This window comes from Gallus gallus, chromosome 1, assembly GCF_016699485.2.
Source record: "Gallus gallus isolate bGalGal1 chromosome 1, bGalGal1.mat.broiler.GRCg7b, whole genome shotgun sequence".
In the NCBI taxonomy this organism is placed as follows: Eukaryota; Metazoa; Chordata; class Aves; order Galliformes; family Phasianidae; genus Gallus; species Gallus gallus.
The window spans coordinates 144,169,300-144,181,802 of record NC_052532.1 but is presented as its reverse complement, the minus strand read 5'-3'; the positions used below and the strand labels follow the sequence as shown (position 1 = coordinate 144,181,802).

Sequence of the window (12,503 nt, the reverse complement as noted above, 5' to 3'; positions counted from 1 at the left end):
TGGCCTAAGGTCCAGTAGCAGTGGAGTGTGACATCAGGGCTGAGACACATTGCCTTTAACTGTTTCAGTGTATCTTGTTTATGGAAAAGAATTTTTATAAGTACAGGTGAAGAGAGCCTACCTTTCACCCCCCATATGAGATGTGTTCTCCCAAGATGTCAAGTATGAATGCTGCAAAGATACTAGGCTAAGTCAGGTGCTGGGAGAGGTTCAGGCACACTGCTGTAGAGGCTCCTCCTTGAAGTCACTCTCCTTGTATTTGTCTATGTGGGCTGTTCTTTTCTTGTTACCTCTTCTCAAGTGCTTAATCACACCGGCTCTTTTCCCATGTTGCTTTTCAGTCCATTTGTTAGTTATATGTTAAGGGCTGTCAGCTTCTTGATTTCTAAAGCATCAATAAAACTTCGGAAAGTTTACTTTTTGGAATCAATTGAAATTATGTATGTTGGTGTCTATTTTAAGGAAGGGTTGTGAAAACTTAGCACTGACTCAGAAAGTGTCTGCTTTGTAAGGCAATTTATTGATATTTTTATGGGTCCTTATAAATGATATTAAAATTTGTTTGCTTGCCTCTGTCTTCTCACAATGATTCAAACCAATCCAGCAATTTTCACTGCTGCTGAGTAGTGCAGAAGTGGTCAGGAGAATGATGAACAGCATTTCGTGATCCTGGCATCGAGTACACAATAACTATGCAAAGCTTAAATTCAATGAGGCCTTCCTTGGCTTAGGACTGATCAGTCTTTGATATCCATCAAAGAACAGCTAAGCTCAAGTCCCATATTTTGTGGAAGCTGGTTAATTGTCATCTCAACTTACAGAAGAGTTTTTCCTTTTTGTCCTAAAAAGTGACATGTATCTTTTTAAAACCAAACCATGCTTTGCTTTTATCTAATTTTTTTTTCCCATGACTCCCTGGAATCTTCAATTGCCTTGCCTATGAGTGTGATCAACGTGTAATCGATATACATAAGGCTGTGGTGGGGGAAAGAAATGCTTAAGCGTTCCCAAAACTAGTGAGTAATACCACAGGCCCTTCAATATTGTCTGATAATGTAATGAAGTGAGCTGTGATATATGAACTTAGATATTCTGTATCATTTTCTTACCAAAGCTCACTGGCAGTGTACCTATTTTGCTGTTGAAACTGAAAAACAGTAAATTAAAACTAGACGTTACTTGCAGAATTAAAATCTACAGACTGTTTGAGAGACTAATTCTGTTAAACTGAAATTGTTAGCATAAATGATGATATATATATATATATTTTTTAGAGTATATGTAGCACTGGATAAGATAGATTACATGGTGGAAATTGCCATAATGCATTTACCATAATAATGCTTAAAACTGTGCTTATTTCAGAATTACAAACTTTCTGAGCTGGACAGAATCATAGCATTGCCATAAGTGCAGCAAGTTAGGTGGTATTAATTCACTTAAGGTCTTGCTTCTTGCTTGAAAATCATACAGGATTTGCTTTTTGCTTTATTTCAAGACTTGTCCAGTAGCGTGGCAGTTACCAGGGGTCTGGAAAAGCAGCTACGATGTTGATAAACTGCTCTCATGTAGATGATATATATGCTGCATTTCAAAAAATTGAGTTGGACTTCACTGTTCCTGCATGAAATCTGGAGCAGCTATGTGCATGCCATTTTATCTCTGAATTTACAGAGGCCTTAGAAATCATTGATAAGATTCTGGATCAGACCTTCTGTAGTCTGAATAATCCCACTCCCCTCTGTGGGCAGCATCAGGTGCTTGAGGGGAAAATGGAATGCTGTCTACCAAACTTCCTTGAGTGGTTCTCTTTGGTCTTTACTATAAACCTAGTAAGTAAAGATTACTTTAGACTCTGAAGTATGAACCTTTACAGTTAGTTTTGATTATCTCTGACTATACAAACTTGAGATTTGTGCCTTCAGATGGCTGTATGTTACCTTGCTACAGATTTCAGCTGCACAAACGCTCTGTAGCGTGGGGTTCTACAGTCTAATTACGTTTTATGTGGGGAACTATTTTACTGATGTGTTTTGGCTGTTTTTGTTAACTCAGTGCTCTCTTGTACTGTTTCTGCTTTCCAGTTAACGCTTCTGTGTTTGTTTCTTATGCTTGTTTCACGTCTCTCTTTGTTTGAGTCCACGTCAGTCTTCCTAAGCAAAAGATATTTCCAGATCTAGTTGTTTTTAAACGTCTTCTGAGAACCTCCTTCCTTTAAATGACTTTGCAGAGGAGGTGGGAGGGATTTATCACTGCCTCTTGGCAGGGTATGAGTAGATCTACATTTCAGAAAAACTGTAGGCATTAGTTATGCATGTGACGGCAGACTTGACCACTTCTATTAAGGAACTATATTTAAATGTCCCTTTCTGTCCCCAGATCTAAGTCTTATTTGGGAATGGATTTTCAATTTGCAAGGACTGGCTGGCTTTTTCTTGTCAGACAATAAGAGCTGCTCTCTTGTTTGGCCTAATTTTATAATTTTAATTGATAGTGTTGGGCACCAAAAGTAAAAGGAATATTTTGGCTATCATAGAAACATCAAAAGCTTTCTGAGCGTATCCTTAACTTTCAAGTTCCCATATGCACACTTGGAAGAAAGGTGAAGTTCACTGATATGAATAAGAGACTGTCTCAGGAAGTTGTTTTGAATTGAAAGCATACTGTACTACAGTATACACAATCGTTACTAAATATGCTTCTAAACTATATACTTTTGGTCTTTTAGCTTTCAAAAAACTAAGATCCTGACTCATACCTATTAAGGTATTATATTTCAAAAGTGAAACATTACTGGTTATGCAGAGTTAGATTTATGCTGCTTACTTTTTTGTTACTTGTCAGGTTGGGGGAAAAAAAACTTTATTTTTAGATCATTATTACACAATGCTTATGATGTTTCTGATGCGTATTGCATGGTATCTGAGCAGCACAGCTCTTTGGAGATGCTCTGTTATTTAAAATGGACTTCTCCAGAAGTGTTGAATTAGGTACAGGCTTGTTTACCGAACCTCTTGACCGATAGTTTATGAAGATTTGCTCATTCTTGCTAATAATTCTTTTTAATCACAGAGATGTTCTATTTGTGCTGTAGCAAAGAAACTATGTTTTGTTTCTAAAGAATGTGAGCTTAAAAAGGTCAAGTGTTTTTATTCATGAAACATTCTGTTGCTTGGGAATAATTCATTCAGGGTTGATTTTTTTTTTTTTTATATAAGTGAAATAGAAAAGGCAACCTTTTGGTGGCTTTAGAAATCATTGCACTGACAGCTAAGTCTTGGAAAGAAAAACCTCACCTCTCTCTGCAAACAAGAAGCATTTTAATAAACGAAGTTATTGTCTACTAGCATTATTGGACATGTGGTCAGTTGTCATGTTTCTATGACCAACTGATCAAAGTTTGAACTTCTGTCTAATTGTTCCCCGCTGTTAGGCTACCCTGTCATGATCAAGGCCTCAGCAGGTGGTGGTGGGAAAGGCATGCGAATCGCTTGGGATGATGAAGAGACCAGGTGAGATGCTGTCCAAAAGCTTGCCTTGATGAATGCTGCAGTTACTGAAGTCCCATTAAGCCACAGTGAGCTGACAGTTGAGCAGATATGAAATGTTAAACAGAAACTGGAGAGTACTTGTTTTTCTGCCTTTGGAAGAGTGAGTGGTATATTTTGGTACTTTGCGTGTGTGTATTTTAAATTAATTTTTGCTTAAACCTTGAAACATGGTCCGTTATTTTGAGTAAAAATGCAGCCCTTGCAACTGCCTTTTTAATCCAATGTCAGACTGTAAATTTGCACTGTAAATAATATTTTACTGTATGCTTTCCAGAATGCTGATGTATTAATTGTCTTTGTATTAGATAGAATGTTTATTGGCCCTGCTTCTCAAACATTAATGTGAGCCATTAGCTCTGTTAAAGTTGATGAGACTGATTATTCATATTTGGAAACAGTGTTTCCAGAATGTGCTCTAATAGCGTAATTTCATGTTTAAAATATTTGTCTCTGCAAAATGTTGTGCTTTTGCCTGTTTGAAACTGAATATTTGTTTAAACACACACTTTCATATGTTTTAATGCTTTTCTGAATCCTGAACCCTTTAAGATACTCATTACCGGTTTGATATGTTTTATGATCCATTCTCCTCTGATGTTATGACAGTGAAGAGCCTGGTTCCTACCCCTTGTGCTGCCGTTACAAAAAACTCATTGTAGGATTTTTCAAAGATGTGTAATAAAAAGCCTATTTAATCTAAAAGGGGGTAGCTTTCTAAATGTTTTCCTTTCCACATGGTGGAATGAGCTTGAAGTATAATTGGAGTTTCCATTGGTTTAATTGTTAGTTGCCTGTATAATTTCTCTGGCATGTTTTTTTTTTTGTTCTCTATTCATTTTTTTTTTTTTTGTTGGTCCTGTCTCAAAACCTGAAAACGGAGATAAAACTTAGTTATATTAGCTTTATTTTTACAGTGTAATTTTATAGAGTAGTATTAAAGTGCTGTGAGAGAGAACACTTACGCTGAGTTGTAGATCAACAGTATTCACTAATCTTATATCAAGTAGAAATGCTTGTTTTAACAGTTAAAGGTAGGCAGTGATGAAAGTAAAATGTATGGGGCAAAATACTTGTTTCAGAACGTTAATTAAGAGAACTGATGATATAAATATATGGGCTTGTAAATGGTTTGTTGTATATGTCCATTAATTGCTTTATAAAATTAAGGTTTTTCCTTTTCGTGTAACTGAAGAGGAGCATCTGACCGAGTGTTTTGAAGGTGACTCAAGTTATTGGTGGCAGAACAATGTTACCAGACAGCTGTAATACATGTAAAGTTGTTGACATGACGTTTTCTTGCTGAATCGAAATCCATGTAATTTAAAAACAACAACAAAAAAAAGCAACCAACCAACCAAAGAAAAACACCACCCAAAAATAACCAACCAACCAACCGACCAACCAAAAACCCAAGAAAAATGCCCCAAGGCCTGTTTTTCTACCATCGGTAGACCTGAGAAGCCAGTATCTGAATGACCTTTCATATTTCAGGGCTCCTACATCCAAGATGACTATGAAGGACTCTTGGTAGTATTTTGATGTGGAAACTAGCTTTGGTGTTGCCAAATGGGATGAATTCCAAATGCTATTTGGAAAAAAAAGAGCAACAGAAAAACAACAACAAACCTCATGTAAACTCATTTTACTTGAAATTTATTTTGGATTTTCAGAATAGCTGAAAATTTTCCTTGTCTTATTTGGCTATGGAGAGAGCTTAATAATGTAATGGTGATGCAATCTGTAAATAGTCACCAGAAAGGGAAAAGACCTACCTGATTGACCTAATTTGTGTTGTTACAGAATTGTTCACTGTGGTAACTTACCAGTGCTTCATCTTCCATATCTCTTAAGTAGCCCAGGTAATGAAAATTGTTAGATTACTCTAGGAGTTATAACTCCTGTTATATCTAAGGTTTCCACCACATTCAGTTCGTATTTCTAAACAGAAGTACTAGAATACTGTTTTATCATTCTTGTAACTTTTCTTGAAATAGCTCTTCAGGAGTGTGTGATTGTGGAAGGCTGACATGTTCCTCTTTCTCTCTTTGGGGATACCTGCCATTATATTTCTTGAGATTTCTTCATATCTCAATTATATTCCTTTTTTTTCCCCCTAAGTTTGAGTCAAGTGCCAGTGTGGAATTTTATATGCAGGTAACATCACTAATGCAGATCTGAAATTAAAATAACCTTTTTATCACTGTGATGTATTCCTATATTGTTATCTTGGTTTGGATAAGTTGAATTCAGGATGCCCTTTTTTAAGTAATAGATACACAGTTGAAGTTGTATTGAGAATGAAATCCTGATCTCTGAAGAGCAGTTTACCTTGAATTAAGGTTTGTATGTTCTTTATAGCCAGAGAAACTGATGCCTGAAGTTCTGCTATTGTATTTTTGTAAAAGGTTTCTTCTATTGCAAGAGTTAGACATCTTTACTCTGTTCTGGTATACAAAGAACTGCTATATTTGTATCCTAGAAATCCCAATCTGAAAGTGGTTTCCAAATATCTAGGTGTTACCCAAATATATGTTTCCAAATATCTAGGTGTATCTAATCTTAATGTTCCTGCTCTGGCAGGGGGATTGAACTAGATGATCTTTTGAGGTCCCTTCCAATCCCTGACATTCTGTGATTCTGTGATGTAGAATAGAATAGTTCAGTTGGAAGGGACCTACAACAGTCATGAAGTCCAACTGCCTGACCAGTTTGGAACTGGCAAAAAGTTGAAGTGCATTACTGAAGACATTGTGCAAGTGCCCTTGAACACTGACAGGCATGGGTCATCAATGACCTTTCTAGGAAACCCTTTCTAGCTTTTGATCACTCTCACGGTAAATAAACTTTTCTTCATGTCCAGTCTGAACCTCCCCTGGTGCAGCTTTGTGCTGTTCCCACACTTCCCGTCATCAATTACCAGGACTGACACCTCCCTCTGCACTTCATCTCCTAAGAATGTTGCAGAGATCAATGAAGATGCCTTTGAGCCTTCTTTTCTCCAGTCTAGACAGCCCAAGGGTCCTCAACCTCCCCTGATTAGACATGCCTTCCAGTCCTGTCAGTGTACACTGCTTGCTCATATCGAGTCTGCTGTTGCCCATTACCCCTAGATCCCTTTATGCAGAGCTGCTCCTCAACCACTCACCTCTCAGTCTGTACCTGTATCTAGCTTTACTGTATTCCAGGTGCACCCAGCTTTTATCTTTGTTGAACTTTGTGCCATTGATGAATGTCCAATTCTCCAGGGTATCTGGATTTTCTGCAAAGCCTCTCATCCCTCCAGAGCACCAACAGCATCTTGCAGTTTACTGTTATCAGCAAACTTGCTAAGGTTGCATTCCACTTCTGCATCTAGACCATTGATAAAAGTGCTGAGCAGGACTGGCCCTAGAATTGAGTCCTGGGAAGCACCACTAGTGACTCGCCACCAGCCATAAATAGCCCTATTCACTATGACACTTTAAGCCTCATTCTTCAGACAGTACACCATCCAGTGTAGCATGAACCTGTTTATCTCACATTTGGACAATTTATCTAGAAGGGTGTTGTGAGATGTGGTATCAGAGGCCGTACTAAGATACAGAAAGATTATGTCCACTCCATCCTCTTAAGTGGGTGACTATTGTAGAAAGAGATCAAATTATTAAGACAGGACCTTTCCTTGAGGTACCTGTGTTGATTATGTCCAATGAAAGCTTTGCTTAAATGCCTTTTAATATCCACCAGGATTATCTTCTCCATAACCTTTCCAGGAGCCCATCTTAGACTAATAGGTCTGTAGTTTCCAGGGTCTTCTCATGCACCCTTCTTGTAGATCAGTATAACACTGCCTTGCTTCCACTCAGCAGGGACCTCCACAGAGGGACTCCCAAGACCTTGGCAAATTGTTGAGAAGTGTCCAGCTATACTGTCTGCTAACTCCTTTGGTGCTTTTGGGGGAATTCTGTCAGGCCCGTGGACTTACGGACATTCTACAGGTCCCTTTAAATTTCAGTGACCACAAGTAAAGTCACTGCTCTCCCACTCAGGGTCCTCCAATCTGGAGGATTGTGCAGCCCAAGATCCATCCTTAACCTTAAAACTGAGGCAAAAGAGGTATTGAATACCTCTGCCTTTTCCTCATCCTTACTTGTTAGATGACCATTTGCACCAAATATTAGTCCTGTGTTTTATTTAGACCTGCTTTTGCTGTGAACATACTTAAAACAGCCTTTGTCTGGTTTTCTGACACTACAGTGTCAGCATCAACTCAAACTGGGTTTTATCTTTTCTTATTTTCTCCCTGCAGATGTGAACTGCAGTTATGTAATCTCCCTATGGAGTCTGACCTTGCTTCCAGAGGTCATATATTTTCTTTTCCTGTTCAAATTCCCCCTCTCTGGTGGATCTTAGTTTAAATCTCTCTCAATCAATCTTGCCAGGTTATGAGCCAAGAAATGTTTCCCCTGTCAAAACAGGTGTCCCATCAGGTCCCAGCAGACCTCTTGTCTCAAAGACTTCCATGATTATAAAACTCAAACTTCACACTTGCACTTATAACTAAGTCTCTGGCTTCATGACTTCAAATGGTCTGATTCAAACTTTGAAAAGGATTTCACTTGAGGACGCTAAACCTGTTCTTAGGAAAGGACAAAGTCTGGGAGTAAGGTTGTGATGGATTGTTACATACAAAGGTACTTAATTGAACATATAGTTCCAGGATCAGAAGTCACTGTACCAGAACTGCTCTTCCATATGTTAAATTCCATACATTTATTGATAAAAATTAGTTTTTTTTCTAGTTAGAAACTTCAGCTGCAAACACGGTAATCATTGAGTTGGAAATTTGTGCTGAATTATCTTCTACTGATTCCCTTTTGAGAAATTTGGAGCTTTGTGCTACTTCCCCATTTGTCTCAACTTTTTTAGTTATCGAAATCTTTCATGGACACTAATTTGAGAAAGAAAATGGGCACTATTCTCTATTACAAGCGTTTGGCCTGTCAGATTGCTCTGCAGAGGTGAGTGTGTATAGGTTTGGCCTTCTGTCCAGAACAGGTACGCACTATGGAAGTGTTCAGGTGAAGGGGAGGAGTGAGACTGGATGAATGATGAACAGTAATTCCTAAAACTTTTTTAAACATGCATTTTCATACCAACTGCATGAATAATTATTTATGTAAGTTGCTGTGATTACATCATTGTTGTAGTAGGCGCTTGACGGGGATATGTGCTGTACGGGATAGGCCTCTCCCTAAGCACAGTGAAAGGGTGCTGTTGTGCTCAGACAGACTGTCCTTGCTAATGAAGTAAACAAGATAAGAAGGTGAAGGAATGAGGAGACAATAGGAGCCAAATAAGGAATTGTAGTAAGGGGCTAAGATCCAGTACGAACGAATCAGGACGGGGCACGATAGCTCAAGTAAAGGTATATAAGCTGTGCTTAGTAGTGAATAGACGCCATTTTGCTGCTCATCATATTGGTGTGCGTCCACAGTCATTTGGCCCTGATCAGGTTATTGGTCAGTGTGCGCAAGAGGGCTAACACAGGAGGCCAACATCACAGTTGCAGAAGGCAACACATAATTTAACTTTTTAAAATTTAATTTGGAGCCAAGCTGAAGCAATGGAGTGATTTTTATTTAGTGTAAACTCAGACAACATTTGAAGTGTTGGTTGCTTAACTTCGCAGTTATATTTTTAGAAGGGTTCTACTGTACTAATGATTATAAAACATCTGTTTTCAACAGCGTCCTTTCAAATTCTGGCCTCAAGAAAAAAAGACTATTTTTTTCCTCTATTTCCTGATACTGGAAACTGAAATATTGCATGATGAGTGCAATTTTTAACTGGTGTCAGTCTGCTTCCAAATAAAGTGGCTGTTTTAATTAAAGTAGCAGTGCTGATCTTGGAGCTGGATGCAAAACAGTGACAGGGGCCATCTCATTTCAGACAAACACAGGAAAGCTTGTGGCAGGATCAATGAATACTTTTGTATAGCTTAACCTTTAGTGTGACTAACTGTGCTGTAGGGAGAGAGGAAACCTGAAAGACATCCTGTTCTTCCCCTTATAGAATCATTCATGTTTTAAGGGCTGTAGAAATTCTCATCCAACTTCTTGCTAAGAACTGGGTCAGCACTGAATTTGAAGCACGCTGTTTAGAGATTTGTCTGGTTGGGTCTTGGAAACCTGCAAGGTGAGATCTCACAGTCTCTCTGAAGAACCCGCCTCTATTGTCCAAGTTCACTAAGCCTTGCTCAGTCTGCCTCTCCTTGTGTGGTCTCCCCATCTTGTTGGCTCCCCATTGACCTCATCTCAACTTATTGATATTGTTTTCGTTCTAGATGGGTCCAAAACTGGATGTAGTATTTCAGTTATGGTCTAGTGCAGTGAATGAAAGAGAATAGTTACTGAATAATTCCAGTAGAACCGTTGCTTCTACTGGCTATGCTGCAGCTGATGCAGCCCAGTATCCAGTTAGACTTCATCTCTTGTCAGAGTACACTGCTGACTTGGGGATTGTAAACTGTGACGCTAGGGATCTTAACCTGATAGTCAGCTCCACAGACTGTGCTGATACAGGAAGATTAGTCTGTGCTAGGTACAGGATTCTGCATTTATTCTTGTGAACTGTAAGATACCTATGAACTCACTGAGAGCTTCGGTCTGTGGTTGTGCTGTGTGGGGAGCATCTTACTCGTAGTGAGCCTCTGCAGTGGGATTGCTGTGAGTCTCAAGGGGCTGCTGCTTGTGGAAAAGACAGTGCTTCAAATATAAATTCTCTTCTAGTCTAAACTTTTTCTTATATTCATAGAGGATCAGACCACCCCCATTTTGTTAGGATAACCTGTTTAATGAAGGTTAAGAGTGTTTATAGTAATTTGGTAACAGAGGGAGCGCATTTGCACGGATCTGTAACATACAGACCAGGTCAGAATACCTGTGTAATTTCTGCTATGTGTAATTTGAAAAAGACTTACAGATGGATTAGATAATTAGGCACCTGACTTTTTTTAACAAGTATTGCAGATTAGATTTCTAATTAGCACATCAGTGAAGGAAAAACAGTCAATTGTGCATAAAACTGTCTGATAGAATGCTTACAAAAGGAAACAGAACCTTTGATATAGGAGTTAAAACAGCTCCAAATCTGTTTCAGTAATCTCAACTGTTGTGTATGACTGCTTGTTACATCACATTATGTTTTTGTGGACAGATTGGCTAGTGTACAGATTCACAGATATCAATGTCCCTTTGTAATAAGTAACTTCATATATTGTTATGAATTTATGAGAGAGATTGTATGTTGAGAATAATCACTCTTAAAATTACAAAATATATTGTTCTACAGTTTTGAAAGAGAGTGAAGAAGTACCTTTGAACATGAACATCTAAATACTGTAAATTTCCCTGTCCCGCAGTTCAGTTACACAGGTTTTGTTTGTGAAATTGTCTACATTCGAGAGATGTGAAGACTTCAACTCAGTTATGCCATAGTTCTTATTCGGGGTGAAAATACCAAGATTACTGCATTTCAGTAGGTGATTCCACAGAAATCTACCCCAAGCATTTTATTTGTATCAGTATAAATGGGACTCATGTGCCATTTAAAGAGCCTGTAGATAGAATTCTGTATGATCTTTGGGTCCCTGGATTATGGTGCGTTTCAGTCAAAAACTGTTCATTTTTTTGCCAGCAATTATGTCTCATAGAAATAATCTTTCTGCTAGGAAAAATAAAGTCAGTGAACATATAACAATAGGATTGTTTGAGTTGGAAGGGACCCCTAAAGGTCATCTAGTCGAACCTCACTGCAATGAAATCAGATTGCACAGAGCCCTGTCCAGCCTGCCCTTGAATGTCTCTGATGGGGCATCCACCCCCTCTCTGGGCAAAGCTGTGCCATGCCCTACCACCCTTACTGCAAAAAACTTCTTCCTTATGTCCAATATAAATCTCTCCTCTTTTAGTCTGTCCCCTTCCTTCTTATCACTCCCCTTTAAATACTGAAAGGTCACTATCAGGTCACCTCAGAGCCTTCTCTTCTCCAGGTTGAACAGCCCCAGCTCTCTCAGCCCCTCATCAAAGAGAAGGTGCTCCATCCCTTGGGTCATTTTTGTGGCTCTAACATGTCTTATAATGTTTGTTTGAGTAATTATGTTTTTAAAAAAGAAAACAGAGGGAAGTATTTGTAATGCACATGGTACAAAACTGAGCTGTACTTCAGTGTGGGGAAAAAGTAGTAGTACGTATGTATATTCTGTGAAGTATTACATATTCAGGTTGTATGTTCAGTATGCAATGTTATTTCATCAAACTAATATGTCACTAACCACTGTAATTCTTGAATGTTACGATAATTTAACCACCTTAAATAGTGGTGACTTATAACAAGAAGTTTATAACTATTGTTTTTTACGTGTTGATTCTGTTTTCTACAAAAGAAAATACAAATAAAAAAAAATACACACCTGTTGTAAACACACAGACTTTTTATAATCACTTTGAAATTCTCTGCACTTTGAACATGTAGTCTTGTTTTCTGTGTAACTGAAGAGAGAAAAAAAGGCACTCATGGAATCAAATGCTACAACTTGTTTTGATGCATATTCATTGACTGAAAACTGAGAGATTACTTGAATAAGTGTTCCTTCTTGTACGCATTCGAACTTGACTTAATGTATTAAATAGAGATTGTTCTTTTTGTTTTGGTTATTTAAGGGAAGGTTTTAGGTTTTCATCTCAAGAAGCTGCTTCAAGTTTTGGTGATGATCGCCTACTGATAGAAAAGTTCATTGATAACCCTCGTCACATAGAAATCCAGGTTTGTATTGTTATTATTATTTAATTGTTATTAATTGTTTATTGTTATTAAAGGTTTGAACTGCTAAACCAATCAAAGTTCATGATGGAGACATTACAAGCGAGAGGGAAGACAGTGTGACTGTGTAGAGTGCTCGTGTATTGCACT

General features: G+C 38.2%; 1 protein-coding gene across 9 annotated transcripts in view; it reads left to right on the top strand.

Moving 5' to 3' along the window:
• PCCA (propionyl-CoA carboxylase alpha subunit) overlaps positions 1-12,503 on the top strand; it is a 270,716-nt gene that overhangs the window by 86,137 nt on the left and 172,076 nt on the right. For 8 of the 9 annotated variants that reach the window (XM_040706028.2, XM_416970.8, XM_046913872.1 and 5 more), the window contains 2 exons: positions 3,434-3,512; positions 12,254-12,356. In XM_040706028.2, coding sequence (XP_040561962.1) covers positions 3,434-3,512; positions 12,254-12,356 — 182 coding nt within the window. Of the gene's footprint in view, positions 1-883; positions 1,017-3,433; positions 3,513-12,253; positions 12,357-12,503 lie in introns of those variants that run through there. The other variant, XM_040706035.1, reaches the window with a different exon arrangement.